Genomic DNA, 22057 nt, shown 5'->3' on the forward strand with positions numbered 1-22057 from the left:
AAGGGTACAGACTTCCAGTTATAACATAAATAAGTCCTGGGATGTAATGTACAAAATGGTGACTACAGTTAATAATACTGTGTTGTATATTTGAAAGTTGTTAAGATAAAAGTTCTCGTCACAAGAAAAAAAAATAAGCTATGTGTGGTGATGGATGTTAACTAGACATACTATGATGATCATTTTATAACATATACATGTTATCAAGTCACTATGTTGCAAACATAAACTAATATATTTATATGCCAGTAATAAAAATTATGTAACTATAAAAACTATGTCTCAATAATAATAAAAAGAGATACCATGCAAACAGTAAGCACACACACACAAAACAAAAGAACTAATTAAAAATCTTGCAAAGGAAAAATAATTTTAAATATGTAGTAGACTAACAAGAAAAAGTATAGAATTAGAAATTTGGAAACTTTTCTGAGGAATTCACCAGGAATGCAATACAGAAATAAACAGATTTTTTGAAAAGGAGAGTTAGTTAAGGGACAAGGAGGATAGATTAAGGACTCCTAAGCTAACATATTTCAAACAATCATCTTACCTCTTTGAGTTACTCTATTATTTTGCAAAACCAAAGGATGTTCAGGAGCATTCCAAATTATGAGGATACGTTATATAGGGCAATTGGTATACCCTTAAAATGTCTGTTTGTATAATTTTCAGAAAAGTAAAAGGAGATATTCTTTAATGAACCACTGATAAGATCTTATAAACTTATGTACCTCAATGTCATCCTTATTTTTAAGCAGTGGTGCTTCCATAATATTTCTAAGACAGAAAGAATCAGATTCCACATCAAATGGGGTTCCAGTTAACTCAGAGATTCGGTCCCAGTGTCTCTGTTTCATTGCCTTATTGGTCATCATTTCTAGCAGAGGACATGACTCACTGAAATCATCAATTCTTTTTTTCAGATCCAAAAAAGCTTGCCAATCTTTAAGCCCTTTTGGGAGTTTACGACACCTTTCAGAAAAAAAAATTATATCACTACACATTTCTTTGAAGAAGGCATTATGTATATACAGCAATATATCAGAGGATAAATTCATTTGTAAAATACCTACAAGATCCTATGAAGATCGGCACCATAAAAAGGTAAGCTTAACTCAATTAAAACTCACCTGTTTTGAAATTCCTGCAGTTCTGCATTAATTTTTTCAATATCTACGTCTCCCCAAAGTATTTCGTAATAACCACTAATATTGCTCATCACAGTATCATACAGTCCATACAGCTTCTGCAGCAAGTTGAGTTCCTTTCTAGGAATCCAAATAATCAAGGTATTACATGATGTAGATATTAAAAATAAACGTCATTATTGGATAGGCAGGATTCATCCAATCAAATATTTCATACATGACACGTATAATGTCTTATAGGCACCAACATGGAAACCACAGACAACCCTGTCAGTTTCCAAACAAAAATTTAATTAAAGCCCCATTAATTAGGTCAAGTGTACAGCTCTCAAATATTCCAAGTCATACTGTGACTTGACATTAACAAGTGGTTTGATTATGATTACAGTTCCAGTCATCGCAAACAATGTGACCAGAACTTGATAATAAGATCAAAGCTGGGGATCCCTGGGTGGCTCAGTGGTTTAGCGCCTGCCTCCCGCCCAGGGTGTGATCCTGGAGTCCCAGGAGTCCCAGGAGTCCCAGATCGAGTCCCACATCCAGCTCCCTGCCTCCCTCTGCCTGTGTCTCTGCCTCTCTCTCTGTGTGTTTCTCATTAATAAATAAATAAAATCTTTAAAAAAAATCAAAGCTAAGGCTAAGGTTTTGATTGTTTTTCTTTTAAAAGCAAGCTAGTTTTTTTGTTAAGAACATGTGCCTTTGGGAAAGTGACTTAAACATCACTTTCCTACCAAGAGCTTCCCTTCAGGTACCCAAATGGGTTATATACATAACAAGAGTAAGAGGAGGGATTATAGATCCAAGTAAAGAAAAGTCCTTTATTGTGTAGAATATCAAAAATTGACTACTTAACAGAGTTTGTGGATGCTCCCAAGAATTCCTCCATCCTTAGCAGACCATGAGTTCCCCTAGACCAGTTTTAGTTTTGGGGTTTATTTTTTTAGTTCTGTTTGTAAGGATTGATATGCACAACTTTTATTATTTATTATAAATAATCCAAAGACCAAAGGTAAGGTTTGCTTATGCTTTTAATAAAGTAAAACTCATTCTATCTTGCAATTATCGAATGGGTATACTGGGTCCCTTTATAAATCTAAGACTCATTCTGGAATCTTGGTTATCTTGCTTTTCCAATTCTTATTTCATTTTGCTGATTCATCATCTTAGGAATTATTTCATTATTAATCACAGGATATTCCAACTTATGCTAAAAATGACTAAAATAACACAAAAAGAATGATGAGATCTCCTGTAAGGAAGGGACAATAATCCCTATTGCATCATCCTTCAGGTTTCTTAGCACTGCATTATCCCAAAGCACTGCATTATCTTTTTTTTTTTTTTTTAAGATTCATTTTTATATAAACAGACAGTGAGAGTGGAGAGGGGCAGAGAGGGAGGGAGAAACAGAATCCCAAAGAGACTCTCTGCTGAGTAGAACCTGATCTCATGACCCTGAGATCATGACCTGAGCCAAAATGAAGAGTCAGATGATCAACAGACTGAGCCACCTAGGTGCCTCTCAATATATCATCTTTTAACAATATATCAAAAAAGAACTCTGGACAGACACTGTCTTTGTGTTGTTGTTGTTGTTGTTGTTTTATTCTTGGTTAGCTTTCACATAATATAGTTAAGGATTCAGAGTCGTTCATTTTTTTAAACCCAAAACAGAAAATACAACTGACCAAGAATGGTACTCCCCAAGTATTAAAGAGAAAAGAGACACAAAACAGCACTCTAGACTCTAATAGTGAAACCATGTAGTGAGATCTCAGACTGTCGGTCTTTAGATGATGATTACCTAGATGAATTTTACTCAGATCAGTAATTTATGCGTGAACAATATATTTCAGTAGAGACAAGGGCTTCATCATGCAGTATTTTACAAGAACCTAGACCATCTCATTTTGTGAAAAGGATAAATGGTTGTTCTTTCATTATCTGTGACGTTTGCATCAGTTTTACTTGGGACTTTCCCTAAGTAGCAAATGCTAAAGGCAGATGTGTATTTAAAGGAGATAGATGATGCAAAAATGAAAAAATTTATTGACTTGATGATTCAAATCTAAAAGTAAAGACTTTTTCATTTGTAACATAAGAAAGATGATGGTCCTCTCTTCAACAAAATTATGACTGGCAACAGTTTTGGGTTTTAACAATGCCAAGTGCAAGAAAATCAGAAGTAATAATAAGATAAAACTGTTTGAGATGGATCTGAATTCAGAAATCAGTGTTTGTACAATGGTATGGTCCAGGTTCATGTATGACAGGTGATGAGCAGTTGGTTGTGTCACCAGCTAGACCCCAAAACCTGACCTTAATCACCCACCTGCTTTTCTACTCACTCATCTTTCTCTTACATTTTTCCTTAAGCTCTTTTTTCCCCCGGCTTATCTCCTAACTCAGGCAAAGGAAACCTGAAGCCACCCCTCAGGTGATAGCAATTGTCCTGACTGACCAGACCTCCCACCTCCCCAGACCACTGAGGCTTTTTGAGCTAAATCTCTGACTGGCGTTTGAGCCATGAACCATAGAGTGACCTCTGGAATGACCTACAATCACCTTTACCTCATTATAATACTAAAACTCAGCCCCAGGAGGAGCACAGCCTCATTTACATAACATACAATTTGTGATTAGGCATGTTTCCTGATGGTGCATGTGTGACCTTATGCCCACCTCTACGTAGGATGACAAGACTTCCCTATCTAAATATTCATCCTAACCCTAAACAAAAGGAACCCATTCACCCTCTCTTGGGGAGTCATGGCTTTGGAAGCCATTCCCCGAAATCTCCTTATTTGCGGCAAATAAAGTTTTCTTTGTGTAACACCTCATCCTGGTGCAGTTTCTGATTCACCAAGGAGTCAACTCACATTGGTTGGACTCCAGTTGCATTCTGAAGTCAGTCTCCATTTTGTTATGGAGGGTTATGGAGTAAAAGTTTGTGTTTTGGAGTAAAAGCTTGGGTTTTCTCTGCTTAAATTCTTATTACATTTTCTAACAAAGTGCTTTTTACCATTCCTTTATTCTAACTTTTGCAAATTATTCATAAATTACTTAAAATATAAAAGAATTAAGAGGTCCACTGGTCCAGACAGTAAATGTGGATAGTTGTTTTTCCTGGAACACTGAGGGTTAAAATAAAACAGTGAGTCTCAGACTGAGCATGAAAAAGAGAGAATTCATAAAAATGCAGGACCCAACCCCTGAGATTTTGAATCAGTAAATCAGGGCAAGGAACAGATAACCTGTAGTTCTTTTTATTTTATTTTATTTTATTTTATTTTACTTTATTTTTATTTTTATTTTATTTTATTTAAATTCAATTAATTAACACATAGTATATTATTAGTTTCAAAGTAGATTCATCAGATGCATATAACACCCAGTGCTTATTACATCATGTGCCCTCCTTAATGTCCATCACCCAGCAGTATGGAGGTTCCCCCAAAGTTAAGGTGCCCCCTACAACCCAGCAATTGCACTACAAGGTATTTACCCAAAGGATACAGATACCTGCAATTCTAACACAACTGGTCATCTGGTTAAGTTTGGTGAATGACTGTTTTGGAAAAAGATTACAAACCATCTACCCTAAGGCAGATTGAAGCATTAATTTATGGTCGGACAATTTCTTGTCTATTTTGCATAGGCATGTTATGACTTTGAAAGAAGTTAACATAAAGTTCTTTACTAAAGCCATGATCCTAATAAGCAAAAATCACTGTTTTAATTTTGACTTTGAGGAAAGTTATATAAAATTCCATTAAAATGTAGTTGCTTAAATCCTAGATCTACTAATTGTTTAAAATCAAGTAAGTTCCTTGGCCTTCAATCTTTTTTTTTTTTTTAAGATTTTATTTATTTATTCATAGAGACAGAGAGGCAGAGACACAGGCAGAGGGAGAAGCAGGCATCATACAGAAAGCCCGATGTGGGACTCGATTCAGGGTCTCCAGGATCACGCCCTGGGCTGCAGGCGGTGCCAAACCGCTGCGCCACTGGGGCTGCCCCCTTGGCCTTCAATCTTGATGAATTTCTATGTCTATCCAATATGGAAGAGCACGTAGCACAAACTCAGTAAGAAAGGTTGGAAAGCCAAGAATGGCTATTCCTCTAAATAAAATATATCCAAAATTGTAGTGTTTCTGTACAATAATTGACACTATTTGACAATAGCAAAATGAACAAAATAAAGCACAAGCTAAATATAGGCCACAAATACTAGAATTCTTGCAACGTATTTCCAATTCCCCAAGAATATTTCTTTTATATGTGGTGACTTGGTATTCAGTGGGTCAGAAATTGTCAGGAATTGGAGAATATTTAGGAGTGTTCTAAGGGAGGCTCTTCTCTGCATGATAAAGGATTTAATGATGACACGATTCTTCTAATGAACACTATTTAATTATTTGCATGTAACACTTGTACAATTTCTATACTTACCTAGTTTTGTGTAAAACCTCATAATCAGTTACAGGCAACCCAAAAAGTTGTTCGCCAGATGAATACGTAACAAACTTCCTCCACAGATCATCAAAATTGGCCTATAAAAAGATTTTTAACTTGTAGTAAAATATAATTAATTCAGGACCCATTACAGTAGAATTTATTATAATTGGAATAAAAGCTACAATGGGGTTTATTTAATAATATCTATGAAACAAAGACTTGTGAAGAAATTTATATTGATACCAAGCTATCAGAAGAAAAGTTGAGCACTTAGGAAAATTAACTTTCAAGCATTCTAAAAGTATCCATTTTACATAAAATTTTTTCTTTAATAAATTAAGTGGTCTTCAGAAGACCTATATTTCAAGTTCCCATAAATATGTCTGAAAGTAATAAAACTGCATTTTAAAAAATCTATAATTCAGGCTTCTTCACTAATTTAGACTTGTCATCTGTTCCACAGAGTTCAAATGAGTGAGTATAATCCTTTCAACCCTGTTTTCTCTCCAAGCAATAGAGTCTATAAAATGAAGGATTCAATTATAACACCACTTGAAAGAATTCTAACAATCTGAATCAGCGAAGTTAATGCCCATGCCCTTTGAATTGGAAGTGGAATCTCCTATACTAGGAATGCTAAGTATGGAGAGTGTTTAAAGCATAAAAGCAAATAGAAATAATCCACCCGTGATGAAGTATGTGTGCTCTATATAAGGGTATAATATATCAATAAGGATACTAAATTTCCAGCCCTGGAGAATGTCTGGCATCAGACTTCACCATATTCAGATAGTGAATCAGATCTGACAATAACATTAGCATATTTTTAGAGGAGCCAAATAAAGAAGGTGTGAAGACCCTGGAGGAACTCCAATGAACTCTGCCTTTCTAGAAAGTAAGGTCCATATTTTGCACTTTTTATAATCCTTGGTGGTTAATATAATGGTTACTCAATAAATTTAATGACTAAAGTGGCCATAGAACCATGCAAACACTAGAAAAGGAGAAACAAAAATGTTAAAGTTAGCATACTTTAAAATAATATTTAAAATCTTGTTTATGCGGTGAAGACTATTGATGGATGCCAGTCACTCACCCCCTTTTTTATTCAGGCCCCAGATAATATGAAAAGACCCACAGCATTAGCCAAATGGGCAAAAAAAAATACCAGCTTTGTCAGCAGGACAACCAAGTGTCCAGCAACTCCAGAAATCAGAGTAAAGTTGCACCCTGAGCCCAATGGGAAGCTCCTGCTTCTTTCCACAATCTAGATAGATCTTGGCACCTGCCTTTTAGGGGGCTTGGAGGGGACGGTGAGGGGGCACCTGCTTTGGAGGAGAGTTGGGTCACATACCCAGCCAGATGCATGGTGAACAGCCTGCTTAGCTCACATCCCCAACCACAGGCAGAGCAGAAGGAGCAAGATGCCAAGAGATGTGCCCTACAATATCTTTTCAATGAAGTGGCCACACCCCTGGTAAAAGGGTGGCACATTTAAGTCCCACTTGCTGATGAATAAACTGGTAACTCCTGAGGGAAAGACATGGAGGTGGGTCTACCTTCAAAATATAACCAGGTTCTAATCTCTTCTCTTCAACTCCAATGCCACCAGTCTGGTCCAAGTGACTATCACCCTCTCCTGGATTATTGCAAGAGCTTCCTAATTTCTCTGCTTTCACCCTTAATTATCAGAAATCTATTCTCAACACTGTAGCCAGACTGATCCACTGAAAACATAAATAGGATGATGTCTTATTTGCTCTTACTCAGGGCCTTTGCACTTGCTCTTCCTCTTGCCTGGAAAGCTGCTCTTCCAGACACCTCCCTGGCTCATTCCCTCATTTCTCTAGGTCTCTACTCAATGTCATCTTTTCAAGCTGGCCTTCTCTGGAGATGCTATTTTATTTTGTTTTATTTTAAGAGAGAGAGAATGCACATGAGAGAACACAAACAGTGAAGAGGGAGAAGCAGGCTGCCCATCAAGGAGGAAGCCTGATGTGGGGCTTGGTCTCAGGACCCTGGGATCATGACCTGAACCAAAAAGCAGATACTTAACTGACTAAGCCACCCAGGTGCCCCTGGAGATGCAGTTTTAAAGTTCACATCCACCTTACATACACACAGCCTAGCACATTATGCCCTTTCTCTGCTTTATTTTTCCCTTTGGCACTTATTATCATCCAACTTATTACTTTTTTAATTCATATCTATATTATCGTGCTTTTATTGCTGAGAGATTCTGCTTGACTCAGCTGGCAGCCATTAGGTGAGCAGATCAGTCTTGATCCTGGCTCCTCCAGAAAGGCAGGCCTTTCCCTGGGACTCTGGGGACTTCAGATAGCAAAGAATCAGAGCCTCCTCCAAGGTCTGACATAAAGTTCTGGATCAGGGTGATGCAAGGATCTGGTTTTAGTCCAAGAGGACTAAAACTATTGTCCTGAGGACAAAAGAACCTTAACAATAACAAGGGACTGGACTTTGTCTAAGGACATCATATCCAAGTGAAAGGCTTGTGCCTGCTGCATCCCCTGAAAACCCCTGCCAGCACAGACAACCTATCTTATAGAAATCTACCAGACTTACTGGGCTAGCCCTACCCTGCTCCCGGAGCCAAGCAGCACAGACAGTGGGCTCTGTGACAGTTGATTTCCTTACTTTGCACAAATTGACTAATCTATGGTCAGCTGCAAGTCCATTTTTCTTATCTGGGTCTGGGTTTTCTATTTAAATCACCAAAATCAAGGGAGATACTTGAAAGTTAGGTACCATATGAGGAATTCCACTTGGTTCTGATGGAAAAAGCCTGAACTACCCCTCTCAGGAGAACCTGCAACGGTTCTCACCGTCCCCTCCAAGCCCCCTAAAAGGCAGGTGCCAAGATCTATCTAGATTGTGGAAAGAAGCAGGAGCTTCCCATTGGGCTCAGGGTGCAACTTTACTCTGATTTCTGGAGTTGCTGGACACTTGGTTGTCCTGCTGACAAAGCTGGTATTTTTTTTGCCCATTTGGCTAATGCTGTGGGTCTTTTCATTCCCCAAGATTGCTGACTCCACTCTTCCGTTTATCTGCTTTGAGGTGAAAAACCCAATCGTAAAGTGATAAGTCATCCCTGACATAGGTAATGGGACATTTGGAATTACCTAACCAGCACATGGCAAAACAAAGTTAGGAGCTACAGAAAGCCTTCCTATGGCTTGATTTGGGGCAAAACTCGGGTAGTCTTAGTAAAGTAGAAAACACTGGGTTTTGGACATCTCTGTATCTCCTGGTAGGATGACTGTGGAAGCTATCTGAGTTATTATATAAATACAGGCAGCAAGTGGGGCAAGGTGAGGAATAAAGTAACATCTAGAAGGGGGCACAGAACGGAGAGATATGTTTATAATTGTTCCTTTAAAAAAGGAAAGACATGCGGCTTTTAAAATTTGATTGGGAAGGATAGTTAAGAGGAAAATGTTAGGAGAAAAGGATCCGTCTAAGAAGGGGCAAAGGAAGTAAAGAGCTCCCAGGGACAGGAAGGGGAACACAGCTCTCTGAAATTTACATAACACACCCTACATTGTCTCTATAAATTTGGAGACAAGGTCGTCTGTTCAAACTAATCTCAAAACTACTCCTCCCACACTCGTACTTCAGTAAATAACTCTACCCTCTTCCATCTTCCCAAGCTGGAAATCTTCCTCTCTTCCCCTTCACCCAGGCTCCAGGCCTATCAAGTTGGTCCTGTTAAATAAACTCATGTTCCATGCAGGTTTCTTCATTGAAGTGTATTTGTTTAGTCTCAAGCTTGACAATTTCTGGTTGCATTACTGAAACTGCCATCAACATGACCATCCTCCCCCCAAAGCATTCTCCACACTAATGCCAGAGAAATCGTTTAAACACACAACTGTTTTAAAAATTCCAATCTGGACATATTGTTCTTTGCATAGAGCCCTCCAGCCCCCAAGATAGGCTATGAGCTCCTTATCGTGGCCTACAAGGCCCTCTCATTGGTGATTTCTGCCCACTCTGTTGTCCCATCCCTCATCCCTATCTTCTCTGCCCACTGTACCCCACATTTCACTCCTTCATCTCTCTAAATCTCCCTGCCTATTTCCTCATTTCTGGCCTTTGTAGGAGGTGCAAATTCTAACTTGTTTTTCTTCTTCCCCTGGCTAACTCTAACTAGCCCTTTAAGATGCAGCTTGGATGGCTCTTCTTCCAGGAAGCCTTCTCTGGCTGCCCCTTCAGCTCCCATTTTGGTTGGGAGCTGCCTACACCTGTATCCATAACACTAGTTCTCACACCTAGATTATAGTGCTCAAAACATGGTTTTGCAATTACTATCTCTCCAGCTCACTGTCTCCCTACCAGGTTTTAGCAGCTTAGAGGTAAGAACCATTTCTTAATCATCTTTCTATTGACCAAGACACATAATAGGCAACTGATGAATATTTTCTAATGATTATGAACGCAGGTGGGACAGGGAACATAAAGGGAACAGGAACAGAAAACAGGATAGAGAACAGAAACAAGTAATAGAACTGCCTGATACTAATAGACCCAGGGGGGCTAGCTTACATAGGAATCCATGAATCCACAAAACATTAACCCAAATGAGTGTGTGATTTTTCTCTAGATGTGCTCAGCAATCTGGGTGTAGAAAAAGATAGTGAATGGTTGGCCTGATCATTGGATCAGGGTATAGGGTAGGGCAAATGAGCTGGGAAGTTTAAAGTCATGGATAAGAAAGGAATGGATACAGAGGGGAGATAGGGAAACCATGTGTCAATATTTTAAATCTTATTTTGATACATTTTATTCTAAGAATTTCTACCATTTATATGCAAATGAGATACTTGGAATCAGAATAAGGTATACACTTAAGTTCAAAATCAAAGTCTTAGTCTCTAAAAATAGGGAGAGATTCTGTGGAGAAGAACACAAAGGATACAAGAAAAGGAATCAATCACATTATTTAAAAGATTAGAATACAATTAAAATCTGGATGTACTTTAAACATTAATTTTTCCACTGTAAGGTAGAACAACATAAATTTTTCCCTAAAATTACTTTAAAGAATAACAACACATTGTCGACATACAAAAAAATGAAGTTTTACCTGAAATATCTGTAGCCTGTTACTAGCTTCTTGGGGTGGAATATTTGGAACCATGGGTCCTTCCTGTAATGAATAATATACTCTCCATTTAAATTCTTAATCACATGTATTAATCAATTTATTGAGTTTATCTATTATTTCCTTTTAAATAAATAAACATGATTTTTATCTGATCTAGTCTAATTTTGTCCCATATCTGAAGATTTCATTTAGTTTTTACAGCTTTATTGAGATATAATTCACATACTATACAACCTCTCATTAAAAAGGACAATTTAATGGCTTTTAGTATATTCACAGAGTTGTGTAACCACGATCACAATCAATTTTAGAACATTTGCCTCACTCTAACTTCCATTCATTTTTAAAGGAGCATGACATCGGTACTAAAAAAATGTGCCAAAATTACATCCTGTAGGAAGCCTGCACCACTAGGGCTCTGTTTCATTCCATTTATGGTTATAAACAATGATGCTGTGTTTATGCTTAGAATAACTATTGATATAGAGTTCTGAGGACAGCCTCCTCTCTCTCACTGATTGTTCAGCCCAATATGGAAATAGAGGAGCACATAGATTGAACAGCTGAAAGAAGCAAATGCAGTCGTTGGTGGCCTTCATCCAGAACACAGTTGCAAAAGGACCACAGATGGTCTGTATAATCATGAATATTATGGATATGCTAAATAATAGAGCAGATTCCCAGTATAATAAAATGATAGGGCCGTAAAATCTTTTTTTTTTTTTTTAGGTTTTATTTATTTATTTGAGACACACACAGAGAGAGAGAGAGAGAGAGAGGCAGAGACACAGGCAGAGGGAGAAGCAGGCTCCATGCAGGAGCCTGACGTGGGACTCGATCCGGGGACTCCAGGATCACACCCTGGGCTGCAGACGGCGCTAAACCGCTGCGCTACCGGGGCTGCCCAGGGCCGTAAAATCTTGACAAATCCAACGAAAATAGGTAAGTTTAGTACATGTAAAAAAATGTGCTATGTGGTTATTATTAAGGGCTTAAAATGTCTTATGAATCTAGACGCATTGTGACCACTAAAGGAAGTAGCATATTTTAGGGGAATACATCCAACTTCTGAGTTTAACTTCAAAGAGGAGGATCATTAACAGTCATGATGCCAGGTTGAATAGTCTGCAGGACTGACCAGGTGTGACATTTATTATTTATTTTCAGTGACCCTTTGGTTCTCTGAGGGTTAGTGAAAAAAAGATCAGTTGCATAATACCCTACTATTTAGGTATTTATAGTTTCTTACAGCCTTCCAACAAGTGCATTGCATTTTCAGCTATGAGCATTCTGGCCTGAGAAAGCATAAGACCAGACCTTTTGTTCTCAAAAGTTGTTTTCCTTTTAACGGTTAAATTCTCTTTCTTCCTCTATAAAATGATTTTTAAAAACTAGCTATCTCCTTTTTTTCCTGATAGCTACAAATATGCAAATATAGCTTCTTATATACAATGTGCAAATTGCTGCATATTTCTCAAGATTCATCACTGTCATCTCATATAAACATGCCACAGAATATTTTAACACACAGCATGCAAATACTTAGATTACCGCCTCATATGATTCTGCGAAGTTCATTACATCCTCACGAAAAACTTCCACAGACTCAAGAAGATTACTCTTAAACTTTGGCTGCACTTGAACTAGTTCATCTTGTACAGAAACCTAGAATAAAAAAGAATACCCAACATGAGATTTATTTAAATGAAAATGTATTTAAATAAAAACTATAATTCCATCCCAGCCAGTTTGCTATCCCACAGATGTCCAGTATGAACAAGGGCATCTCTGCAATGCTGGTTAAAAAAAACAAAAACAAAACAAAACAAAACAAAAAAACAAAGGGAAATAAACAACCCAAATGCAGCAAAAGGGGACGCAAATCATTCTAGTTCATGACCCAAGACGCAAAGCCATCTTCTGTAACTGCAGTTAGGAAAAAGTTTTCTGGCTATCCAGCTCAGGTCATCACTGTGGCCGGAGAAACAGTTACTGCTTACAGGCGCAGTCTGGGTCACATGCTGTCTCTGAGGCCAGATGAAGATCTGGGATTAATAATTTCTGGTAGGTTTACATGGTCACAAGGGTTGGAAGAGTCACCTAAAAGAAAGTCATATTACCTTGGGTATTAAAAAAAAATAAGGAATGCCCTCCATAACAGTCTTCAAAAGCCTCTGCTTAAACCTTCAATCATAATAGCTAGCACTTAATTCATACTTACTGTCAGGCTTTTCACCTGTGTTAATTCATTTAATCCTCATGACAATGCTGTGTGGTAAATACTGATATTATATTCATTTTACAGTTGAGAAAACTGAGGCATAGAGACATTAAGTAACTTCCCCAAGGTCCCACATCAGCATGAGGCAATGTCAAGATTTAAAACCCAGCAGTGTGGTTCTGGGTTTTTTAAAAAACTTCAGATTAATGGTGATTGTACGAAAGGATGGGCCAACAGGTTTAACACTAACAGTTCAAGAGATAGAACAACTGCATGGGAAGAAATCAGAGAGGGAGACAAACCATGAGAGACTCTTAACTACAGGAAACAAACTGACGGTTGCTGGAGGGGAGGTGGGTGCAGAGATGGGGTAACTGGGTGACGAGCATTAAGAAGGCCATGTCCTGTGATGAGCCCTGGGTGTTGTATGCAACTACAACACTACATCTAAAACTAAGGATGTACTATATGTTGGCTAACTGAATTTGAATTAAAAAAATAATTTAAGAAAGAAAAGAAGAAAAGAAAAAAAAAAGATAGAACAACCCAAGTGAATCTTTTACATTGAACAGTAACAGAAAGTTGGGCTTCACTAAATCTCAACCTAGGGTTCTCCATTTCCTTCCCAAGATGCAATTTTCTGACTAAATCAGCAATCGTTTTTTAAAATAAGTGAATATTCAATATTGAGCATTTAAATAAACATGAGTATTTTTAAAAAGCATTTTATACACATTACCTCAAGGAAGTCTCATAACCATGTATAAAAAATTCCTAACGTATTCCTAAATGATCACATGAAGAAACTGAGAAATGAAGGTTATTAACTTGCATAAGATCACCCAACTGGCTGGTGGCAGAGCTGGGATCACAAGTCATGACCCCAATTTCAGCTCTGGGTGCTTGCTAGTCTGCTTTGCTTCAATCTCAGTGACAAATCTCTCCACAAACAAAAAACTTTAAGCCAATGTTTAATTAATATTCAATAAAAATTTCCACTATAATTAAAAAATCTGGATCTTCCCTTGGACTTCATTTTTACTGTTTAACTGTATAAATATCAACTTCAAAAATGTGTAGAGAGAAGTTTATAGCTAAAAATGCCTGCATGACAAGAAAAAAGATCTCAAATCATTTAACCTAACCATCCACCTTCACAAACTAGACAAAGAACAAATTAAATCCAAAACAAACAGAAGGATAGAATAAAAATTGCAGCACAGGTAAATGATATAGAGTATAGGTAAACAATAAAGAAATCAACAAACTAAAAATTTCATCTTTGAAAAGATGAACAGAATTGATGAAGCTTCGCCTCGGCTAACCAAGAAAAAAAGAGTAAGGACTCAAATTACTAAAATTAAGAATGAAAGAGGGGATTATCACCACCTACTTTACAGAAGTAAATGGAATTATAAGGATACAATCAATAGAGTGAACAGGGACCCTATGGGATAAGAGAAAGTATTTTTAAATCATATATCTGATATGTATTAATATCCAGAATATATAAAGAACTCCTACATTTCAACAACAACAAAACCACAAACAGCTCAATTTTAAAATAGGCAAAGGACTTTAAAATAGGCAAAGGCAAATAGACTTTTTTCCAAATAAAATATACAAATGGACAGTAAGTATATAAAAGGATGCTCAATATCATGTAACATGAGAGAATTGCAAATCAAAACCACAATGAGGTATCACCTCACCAATTAGGATGCTCACTATCAAGAAAATACAAAATAACAAGTGTTGGCAAGGATGTGGAGAAATTGGAACCTTTTCCCACGGTTGATGGGAATGTAAAATGATGTGGCTGCAATGGAAAACAGTATAGTGGATCTCAAAAAGTTAAAAAATGATACTATATGATACACCAATTCTATTCCTGGGTATATATCCAAAAGAATTAAAAGTGGAGTCTCAAAGAGATATCTGCACTTTCATGTCCATAGCAGCATTATTCACAAAAGCCAAAAGATGGAAGCAACCTAAATGAACACTGCAAGATGAATGAATAAACAAAATGTGGCACATATATACAATGCGATAGTAGTCAGTCTTGAAAAGAAAGGAAATCCTGTCACCTGCTACAACATGGATGAAACTTGAGGACTTTTCACTTATGCTAAGTGAAATAAGTCAGCCACAAGAAGGCAAATATTGTATGATTCTACTTATATGAGGTACCAAAAGTAGTCAAATTTATAGAGGCAGAAAGCAGAATGCTGGTTGGAACTGGGGAAAGAGAGAAATCAGGAGTTATTATTTAATGAATATAGAATTTCAGTTTTGCAAGATGAAAAATTTTGGAGATTGGTTGCACAACAATGTGAACAGACTTAACACTACTGAATTGTACACTTAAAAATAGTTAAGATGAGAAGTGTCTGGATGGTGCAGTCAGTTAAGCATCCAACTCTTGGTTTTGGCTCACGTTGTGATGTCAAGTTGGTGAGATCTAGCCCTGTGCTGGACTCTGAGCTCTTAAGCTCTGCTCAAGTCTCTCTCTCCCTCTCCCTCAGCCCCTCCCCCCTACTCTCTCTTTCTCTATCTCAAATAAATAATCTTTTTTTAAAAGATTTTATTTATTTATTCATGAGAGACACACAGAGAGAGAGGCAGAGACACAGGCAGAGAGAGAAGCAGGCCCCACACAGGGAGCCCAATGCAGGACTCGATCCCAGGACTCCAGGATCACACTCTGGGCCGAAGGCAGGCACTAAGCTACCGAGCCACCCAGGGATCCCCAGTAAATAGATCTTTAAAAAATAGTTAAGATGGTAAAAGCTTTGTGTATTTCACCATGATTAAAAAAAAAACTTAGCACAAAGTTATAGTAATTAAGCCAATAGGTTACTAGCACAGGGATGGACATATGAGTCAACAGAATAGAATTGAGAGTCCAGAAATAACTCCCTACATTTATGGCCAATTGATTTTCAACAAGGGTGCCAAGATAATTTGTTGGTGAAAGGATAGTCTTTTCAACAAATGGTGCTGAGACAACTGGAAATCCACATGCATTTTCTGCATGAAGTTGGACCCCTAACTCCCATCACACAACAATTACCTCAGAAATCTAAATGTATCAGAAATCTAAATATAAGGGCTAAAATTATAAAATTGACATAAGAAAAGATAGTAGTAAGTCTTTATGACCCTGGATTTGACAGTTGTTTTCTAGCTATGATACTAAATCACAAGCAACAAAAGAAAAAAATAGATAAATTGGACTTCATCGAAATTAAAAAACTTTGTACTTCAAATTCAGAGACAGGAAGTAGAATGGTGGTTACCAGGGACTGGAGTGGAAGGGAAAATGTGGAGTTACTGTTAATTAGGCACAGAATTTCAGATATATAAGGTGAAAGGAGTAATAGGGATATATAGTAATAATGGCTACACAACAAGGCGAATGTCTTTAATACCATTGAACTGTACACTTTAAAAAATGATAAAGATGGTAAATTTTTATGTTATGTGTCTTTTAATACAGTAAAAAAGAAGAAGAAGAAAAGAAAGACACCATCAAGAAACTGAAAAGACATCTTTATCCATTCATCAGTTAATAGACACTTGAGCTGCTTCCAACTTTGGCTCTTCTAGATAATGCTGCTATAAACATCAGTCTGTGTGTATCCCTTTAAATTAGTGTTTTTGTATTCTTTGAATAAATACCTAGTAGTGTTATTGCTGGATCATAGCATAGTTCTATTTTTAACCTTTTGAGGATCCTCCACATTGTCTTCCACAGTGGCTGCACAGTTTCCATTCCCAGCAACAGTGCAAGAGGGTCCCCCTTTCTCCACATCCTTGCCAACACCTGTTGTTTCTTGTATTATTGATTTTAGCCATTCTGATAAGTGTGAGGTGATATCTCATGGTAGTTTTGATTTGCATTTCCCTGATGATGACTGATGTTGAGCATCTTTTCATATGTCTGCTGGCCACCTGTATGTCTTCTTTGGAAAAATGTCTACTCATATCTTCTAATCATTTTTTAATTTCAAGTTCATTTTTGAGGTTTTGAGTTTTATAAGATCTTCATATGTTTTGGATGCTAACCCTTCATCAAATGTATCATCTGTAAATATTTTCTCTCATTTTGAAGGCTGCCTTTTAGTTTTGTTGATAGTTTCCTTTGCTGTGCAGAAGCTTTTTGTTTGGATGTGGTATACATATACAATTGAATATTACTCAACCATAAAAAAGAATGAAGTCCTGCCATTTGCAACAACATGGATATATTATGCTAAGTGAAATAAGTCAGAGCAAGATAAATACCATTATGATTTCACTCATACGTTGAATTTAAGAAACAAAAACAAAGGAGCAAAGGGAAAAAAAAAAGAGAGATGCAAACCAAGAAACAGACTCAACTATAGAGAACAAACTGACAGTTACCAGATGGGAGGTGGGTGAGGTGGAATGGGTTAAATAGGTGATGGGGATTAAGGAGTGCACTTATGATGAGCACCAGGTGTTGTATGGAGGTGTTCGATCACTATATTGTACATCTGAAATTAATATTGTACTACTATATGTTAACTATATTGAATTCAAATAAAAACTTGAAAAAAAAGAAATTGAGAAGACAATCCATAGAATGAGAGAAGATATTTGCGAATCCTTTCATATGGGGCTTATATCCAAAATATTAAAAAAAAAATTCTTACAGCTCAAAAATAAAAAGATAACCTATTCTTTTTAAAAGCAAAGGATTTAAATTCACATTTCTCCAAGCAAGATGGATGTATGTCCAATAAGTACATGAAAAGATGCTCAACATCATTAGCTGTTAGGAAAATAAAGCAGTCATTCAGAGGACAACATGGATAAGCCTTAAAACATGAGAAATGAAAGAAGCCAGTCACAAATGGCTACATATTGTGTATGTCCATCTATATTACACATCCAGAAAAGGCAAATCCATAGAGACAGAAAAGTAGATTCATGATTGCCAGGGACTAGGATAAAAGGGAGAAGGAGTGGTTGCTAATAGGTATGGGGGCTTCTCTTGGGAAGATGAAAGGGTTCTAAAACTAGATAATGATGGTGGTTGTGTAACTCTATGAATATACTAAAAATCACTGAACTATATACTTTGAAAAGGTAAATTTCATGGTATATAAATTATATCTCAATAAGGGTATTAAAATAATATATATTTAAGCTTTAAAATGTATGAAAAATTTTTTCTAGAGATAGCAACTTATAAAAAAATAAGAATTAAATTGTACTTACAGCTTTGCTCTGTAATTTGTTGAAAGAATATCTCAAAGTATCTACTGCTTCTGATTCTTCTTTGGTCACTTCAACTTCAAATCTGTTTAAAATGGCATAGGCTTCCTGGAAAGTGGGAGTAGAGTTCAGAAACATCACAAGGAAATCAAATGCCAAATGATTTAGATGCCTTCTAGAAACACATTCTTATTCTTCCCATTCTTAGAAGAAGAGAGTATATTCTAGAAGAGTAGTTCCAAAAATTGAGCATGTATATAAAGCACCTCTAGATTCTCCCTGATGCCAGATACTGACTCTAGATCTTAGGTCCCAAAATCTGCATTTAATAAGCATCTAGGTGATTCTGATGGAGATGTAAGCAGATCATTTTGAAATACTATGCTAATTGGGGTGCCTGGGTGGCTCACTTGGTTAATCAACAAGCTTTTTTTTTTTTAAGATTTTATTTCTTTATGCATGAGAGAGAGAGAGAGAGAGAGGCAGAGATATAGGCAGAGGGAGAAGCAGGCACCATGTGGGGAGCCCTGGTCCTCAATCCTAGGATCCCAGCATCACGACCTGAGCCAAAGGCAGATGCTCACCACTGAGCCATCCAGGCATCTCAAGAAACCAACTCTCGATCTTGCCTCAGGTCTTGATCTCACAGTCATGAGTTCAAGCCCCATGTTGGGCTCTGTGCTGGGCATAAAGCAGGAGAAAAGAAAAGAAAAGAAAAAGGAAAGGAAAGGAAAGGAAAGGAAAGGAAAGGAAAGGAAAGGAAAGGAAAGGAAAGGAAAGGAAAGGAAGGGAAAGGAAAGGAAAGGTGAAAGGAAAGAGGAAAGGAAAGGAAAGGAAAGGAAAGGAAAGGAAAGGAAAGGAAAGGAAAGGAAAGGAAAGGAAAGGAAAGGAAAGGAAAGGAAGAGAGAAACACTATCCTAGAAAATATTATCCTAGAAAATATCCCTAGAACAATTTTCTCTCTCTCCTCTTTGATCTTGGGCAACACCATGCAAAATATCATCTCATTACTCTTACAATATGGGTCGGCTATGTAAAGAATAGAATGAAACAATGATGTGGGAGATACTCTGAAGAAAAGAAACTTGGATTGTCAAAGGGATGGATTGGCAATTGGATTTATTAAAAGAATTTATGCTGAAGAATAGTTTCTGGGGCACCTGGATGACTGTTGGTTAAGCGTCCAACTCTTGATTTCAACTCAGGTTGTGATCTCAGAGTTGTGAGATCAAGCCCCACACTGGGGTCTGCACTGGGCATGAAACCTACTTAAGATTCATTCTCTCCCTTTCTCTCTCTGCCCCTCCTCCACCACTGACTCACATGTGCTCCCTCTCTCTTAAAAATAATAGTAATAAATTAAGAGTCGTATTTTTATTATCACCATGAACTAAGAATTTAAATATCAGTCATAAAATACTTGGGTAGACAAAATAATGGTCTCTCCAACATTGTCCACATCTCAATCTCCAGAGCTTTTGATTGTGTTACTTTACATGACAAAAGGGACTTTGTAGATGCGATTAAGTTAAGAAAAAAAAACTTAAGATAGGAAGATTATCCTGGACAAACCGGGTGGACCCAAAGGTCCATATAAGGGAAAGAGGGAGGCAGGAGAGTCAAGCCAGAGAAGACGTGAAGACTGAAGCAGGGGCAGGAGTGACACCATTGCTGGGGGTGGTTGGGAGTCAAGGAATGCAGGTGGCTTCTGGAAGCTAGAAAAGACAAGGCACAGACTCTCTCCTGAAGCCTCCAGAAAGAGTACAGCCCTTCTGACATCTTGATTTTAGCCCCATAAAATTCATTTTCAGATTTATGATCTGTAAAAGTGTAAAATAATACATTTATGTTGTTTTAAGCCATTAGGTTTATGGTAATTTGTTATAGCCGAAGTAGGAAACTAATATAGTACTCTACCCTAAAAAATCTCTGCTTGATGTTGGTTCAAACAATTTACTATTAAGCCTAAGTAGATTGCTCCCACCATGCTTCCCTTGGTATGCCACTGGTCATGAATGAGACCTATAAGTGGTTTCTAAGGAAAGCCAAAGATATTTGGGGAACTTGCCTAACATGTTAAGATTGACATAAAAGAATACAACCATTCATTTCTGTAAAATGTTGGTGCTAGCATAAAAAAACAAACACTGTCTAGAGCAGTTCAGCAATGTTAATATATTAATATATTCCTTTGCGTACTGTTCACTGTTGGTAATTGTCAAAACCCCTCCAAGGACATCAAATAGGAAAGGAGAAACAGACAGACTATGCCATAAAATAGATGAAGGATATACGTTAACAGGATCAATTTTTTAGTGTGTCTCTCTTAAAAAAAAAAAGGCATTTCAGACAGAAAAATGTGATTACTTCTTACTTCAATTGGTCCCAAAGTCATGTCCATTTGAATTTCATTATCACGGATAGACGATAAGGCTTCCATTGCAAACCTGACATCATCTAAATCACGAATGGGTCTAGATAATTTTTTCAAGTATTCATTGATGAATGCTATCATGTCGGACATTTTCTTTTTGTACTCTTCATTCAAGTATCGACAGAGTAACATCTTCCATGCCTTAGCCTCAATGGATAAGGCCAACTTCATTGGCTCTGGGGTAGAGAGAGAAAGATCAAAATGGAATACACCTGGCATTCTGTCACTATTTACTTCATGTCTAATCTGAGCATTTATAACTGCACTGTCCTATCTGATGACCACAGCTCTAACTAGTCAACTCTATCTTATCAATTCCTACACATTCTTCTTTACTTCTCTTGGTACCCCTTGGGCCCTAGCCCCACCAGGCTTGCAACATGGTTGCTCCCCCATCAACTTCCAACAGTTAGACTGAGAAGACTAGGGAGCTGAGTTGATGGTGGCCTGAGAGGAGACACGCAGCTGGCTTGTTGGTTGAGGCTGTGAGATCCTCTCATGGAGTCTGCACTTTACAGGCCTAGTCTCCTTTTCCTCAGGCCCCAAGCATTCAGCCCACTCTTCCCCTTCTTTAGAACTGCTGCTGCCTATTCCATTTCTTAGTTTCCTCTCTCTAGAATGGAGCCCCCATGGGCAGCCCGGGTGGCTCAGCGGTTTAGTGCCACCTTCAGCCCAGGATGTGATCCTGGAGACCTGGGATCAAGTCCCATGTCAGGCTCCCTGCATGGAGCCTGCTTCTCCCTCTGCCTGTGTCTCTGCCTCTGTGTGTGTGTGTGTGTGTGTGTGTGTGTATCTCATGAATAAATAAATAAAATCTAAAAAAAAAAAAAAAAAAGAACTGAGCCCCCAGCCAACTCTGACACTGTGCTAGAGTTGATTTTTGTATGAGAAATCACAGTGCTACCCACTATGAGAAAACAAATAGGAAATTTAAATAATAGGTAAACTAACTTTCCAAAAGTCTACTTGGAATTATTGCCCAAGGCGTAGTTTCTGATTTCTAACTAAATATTCTCTTCAAGTACTTGTGACTGTTCCCCAAATTAAATTCCTTCTTGATAGATATAATAACAGTATTTAAGGGGAGCCTGGGTGACTCAGTTGGTTGAGCTGCTGACTCTTGATTTCGGCTCAGGTCAGGATCTTAGGTGGTGGGATCGAGCCCTAAGTTGGGCTCCATGCTCAGCTGGGAGTCTACTTGAGATTCTCTCGCCCTCTCCGTTTGTCCCTACCCCCACACCATGTGCGCACTCTCTCTCTCTCAAATAAATAAATCTTTTTAAAAAACAGTATTCAATATTTATTGAACATCAGATATGTTCCAGGTAGAATGCTAAGTGTCTCATCTAAAGCAGCTCATGAGGTGAGTACTGTCATTGTTACCAGCAGAAGAGATGGAATTAAAGAGGTCAGGTAAC

The 22057-nt window shown here is 37.6% G+C and overlaps 1 protein-coding gene across 1 annotated transcript in view; it reads right to left on the bottom strand.

Annotated features, from left to right (window-relative positions):
• Window positions 1-22057, bottom strand: part of DNAH8 (dynein axonemal heavy chain 8) — a 340697-nt gene that overhangs the window by 226148 nt on the left and 92492 nt on the right. The window contains exons 25-31 of the mRNA XM_041748133.1: window positions 20580-20815; window positions 18209-18313; window positions 12289-12402; window positions 10717-10779; window positions 5607-5707; window positions 1137-1274; window positions 738-978 (exon numbers count right to left, since the gene is read on the bottom strand). Coding sequence (XP_041604067.1) covers window positions 738-978; window positions 1137-1274; window positions 5607-5707; window positions 10717-10779; window positions 12289-12402; window positions 18209-18313; window positions 20580-20815 — 998 coding nt within the window. The remainder of the gene's footprint in view (window positions 1-737; window positions 979-1136; window positions 1275-5606; window positions 5708-10716; window positions 10780-12288; window positions 12403-18208; window positions 18314-20579; window positions 20816-22057) is intronic.

This window comes from Vulpes lagopus, chromosome 1 (assembly GCF_018345385.1).
Source record: "Vulpes lagopus strain Blue_001 chromosome 1, ASM1834538v1, whole genome shotgun sequence".
Taxonomy (NCBI): Eukaryota; Metazoa; Chordata; class Mammalia; order Carnivora; family Canidae; genus Vulpes; species Vulpes lagopus.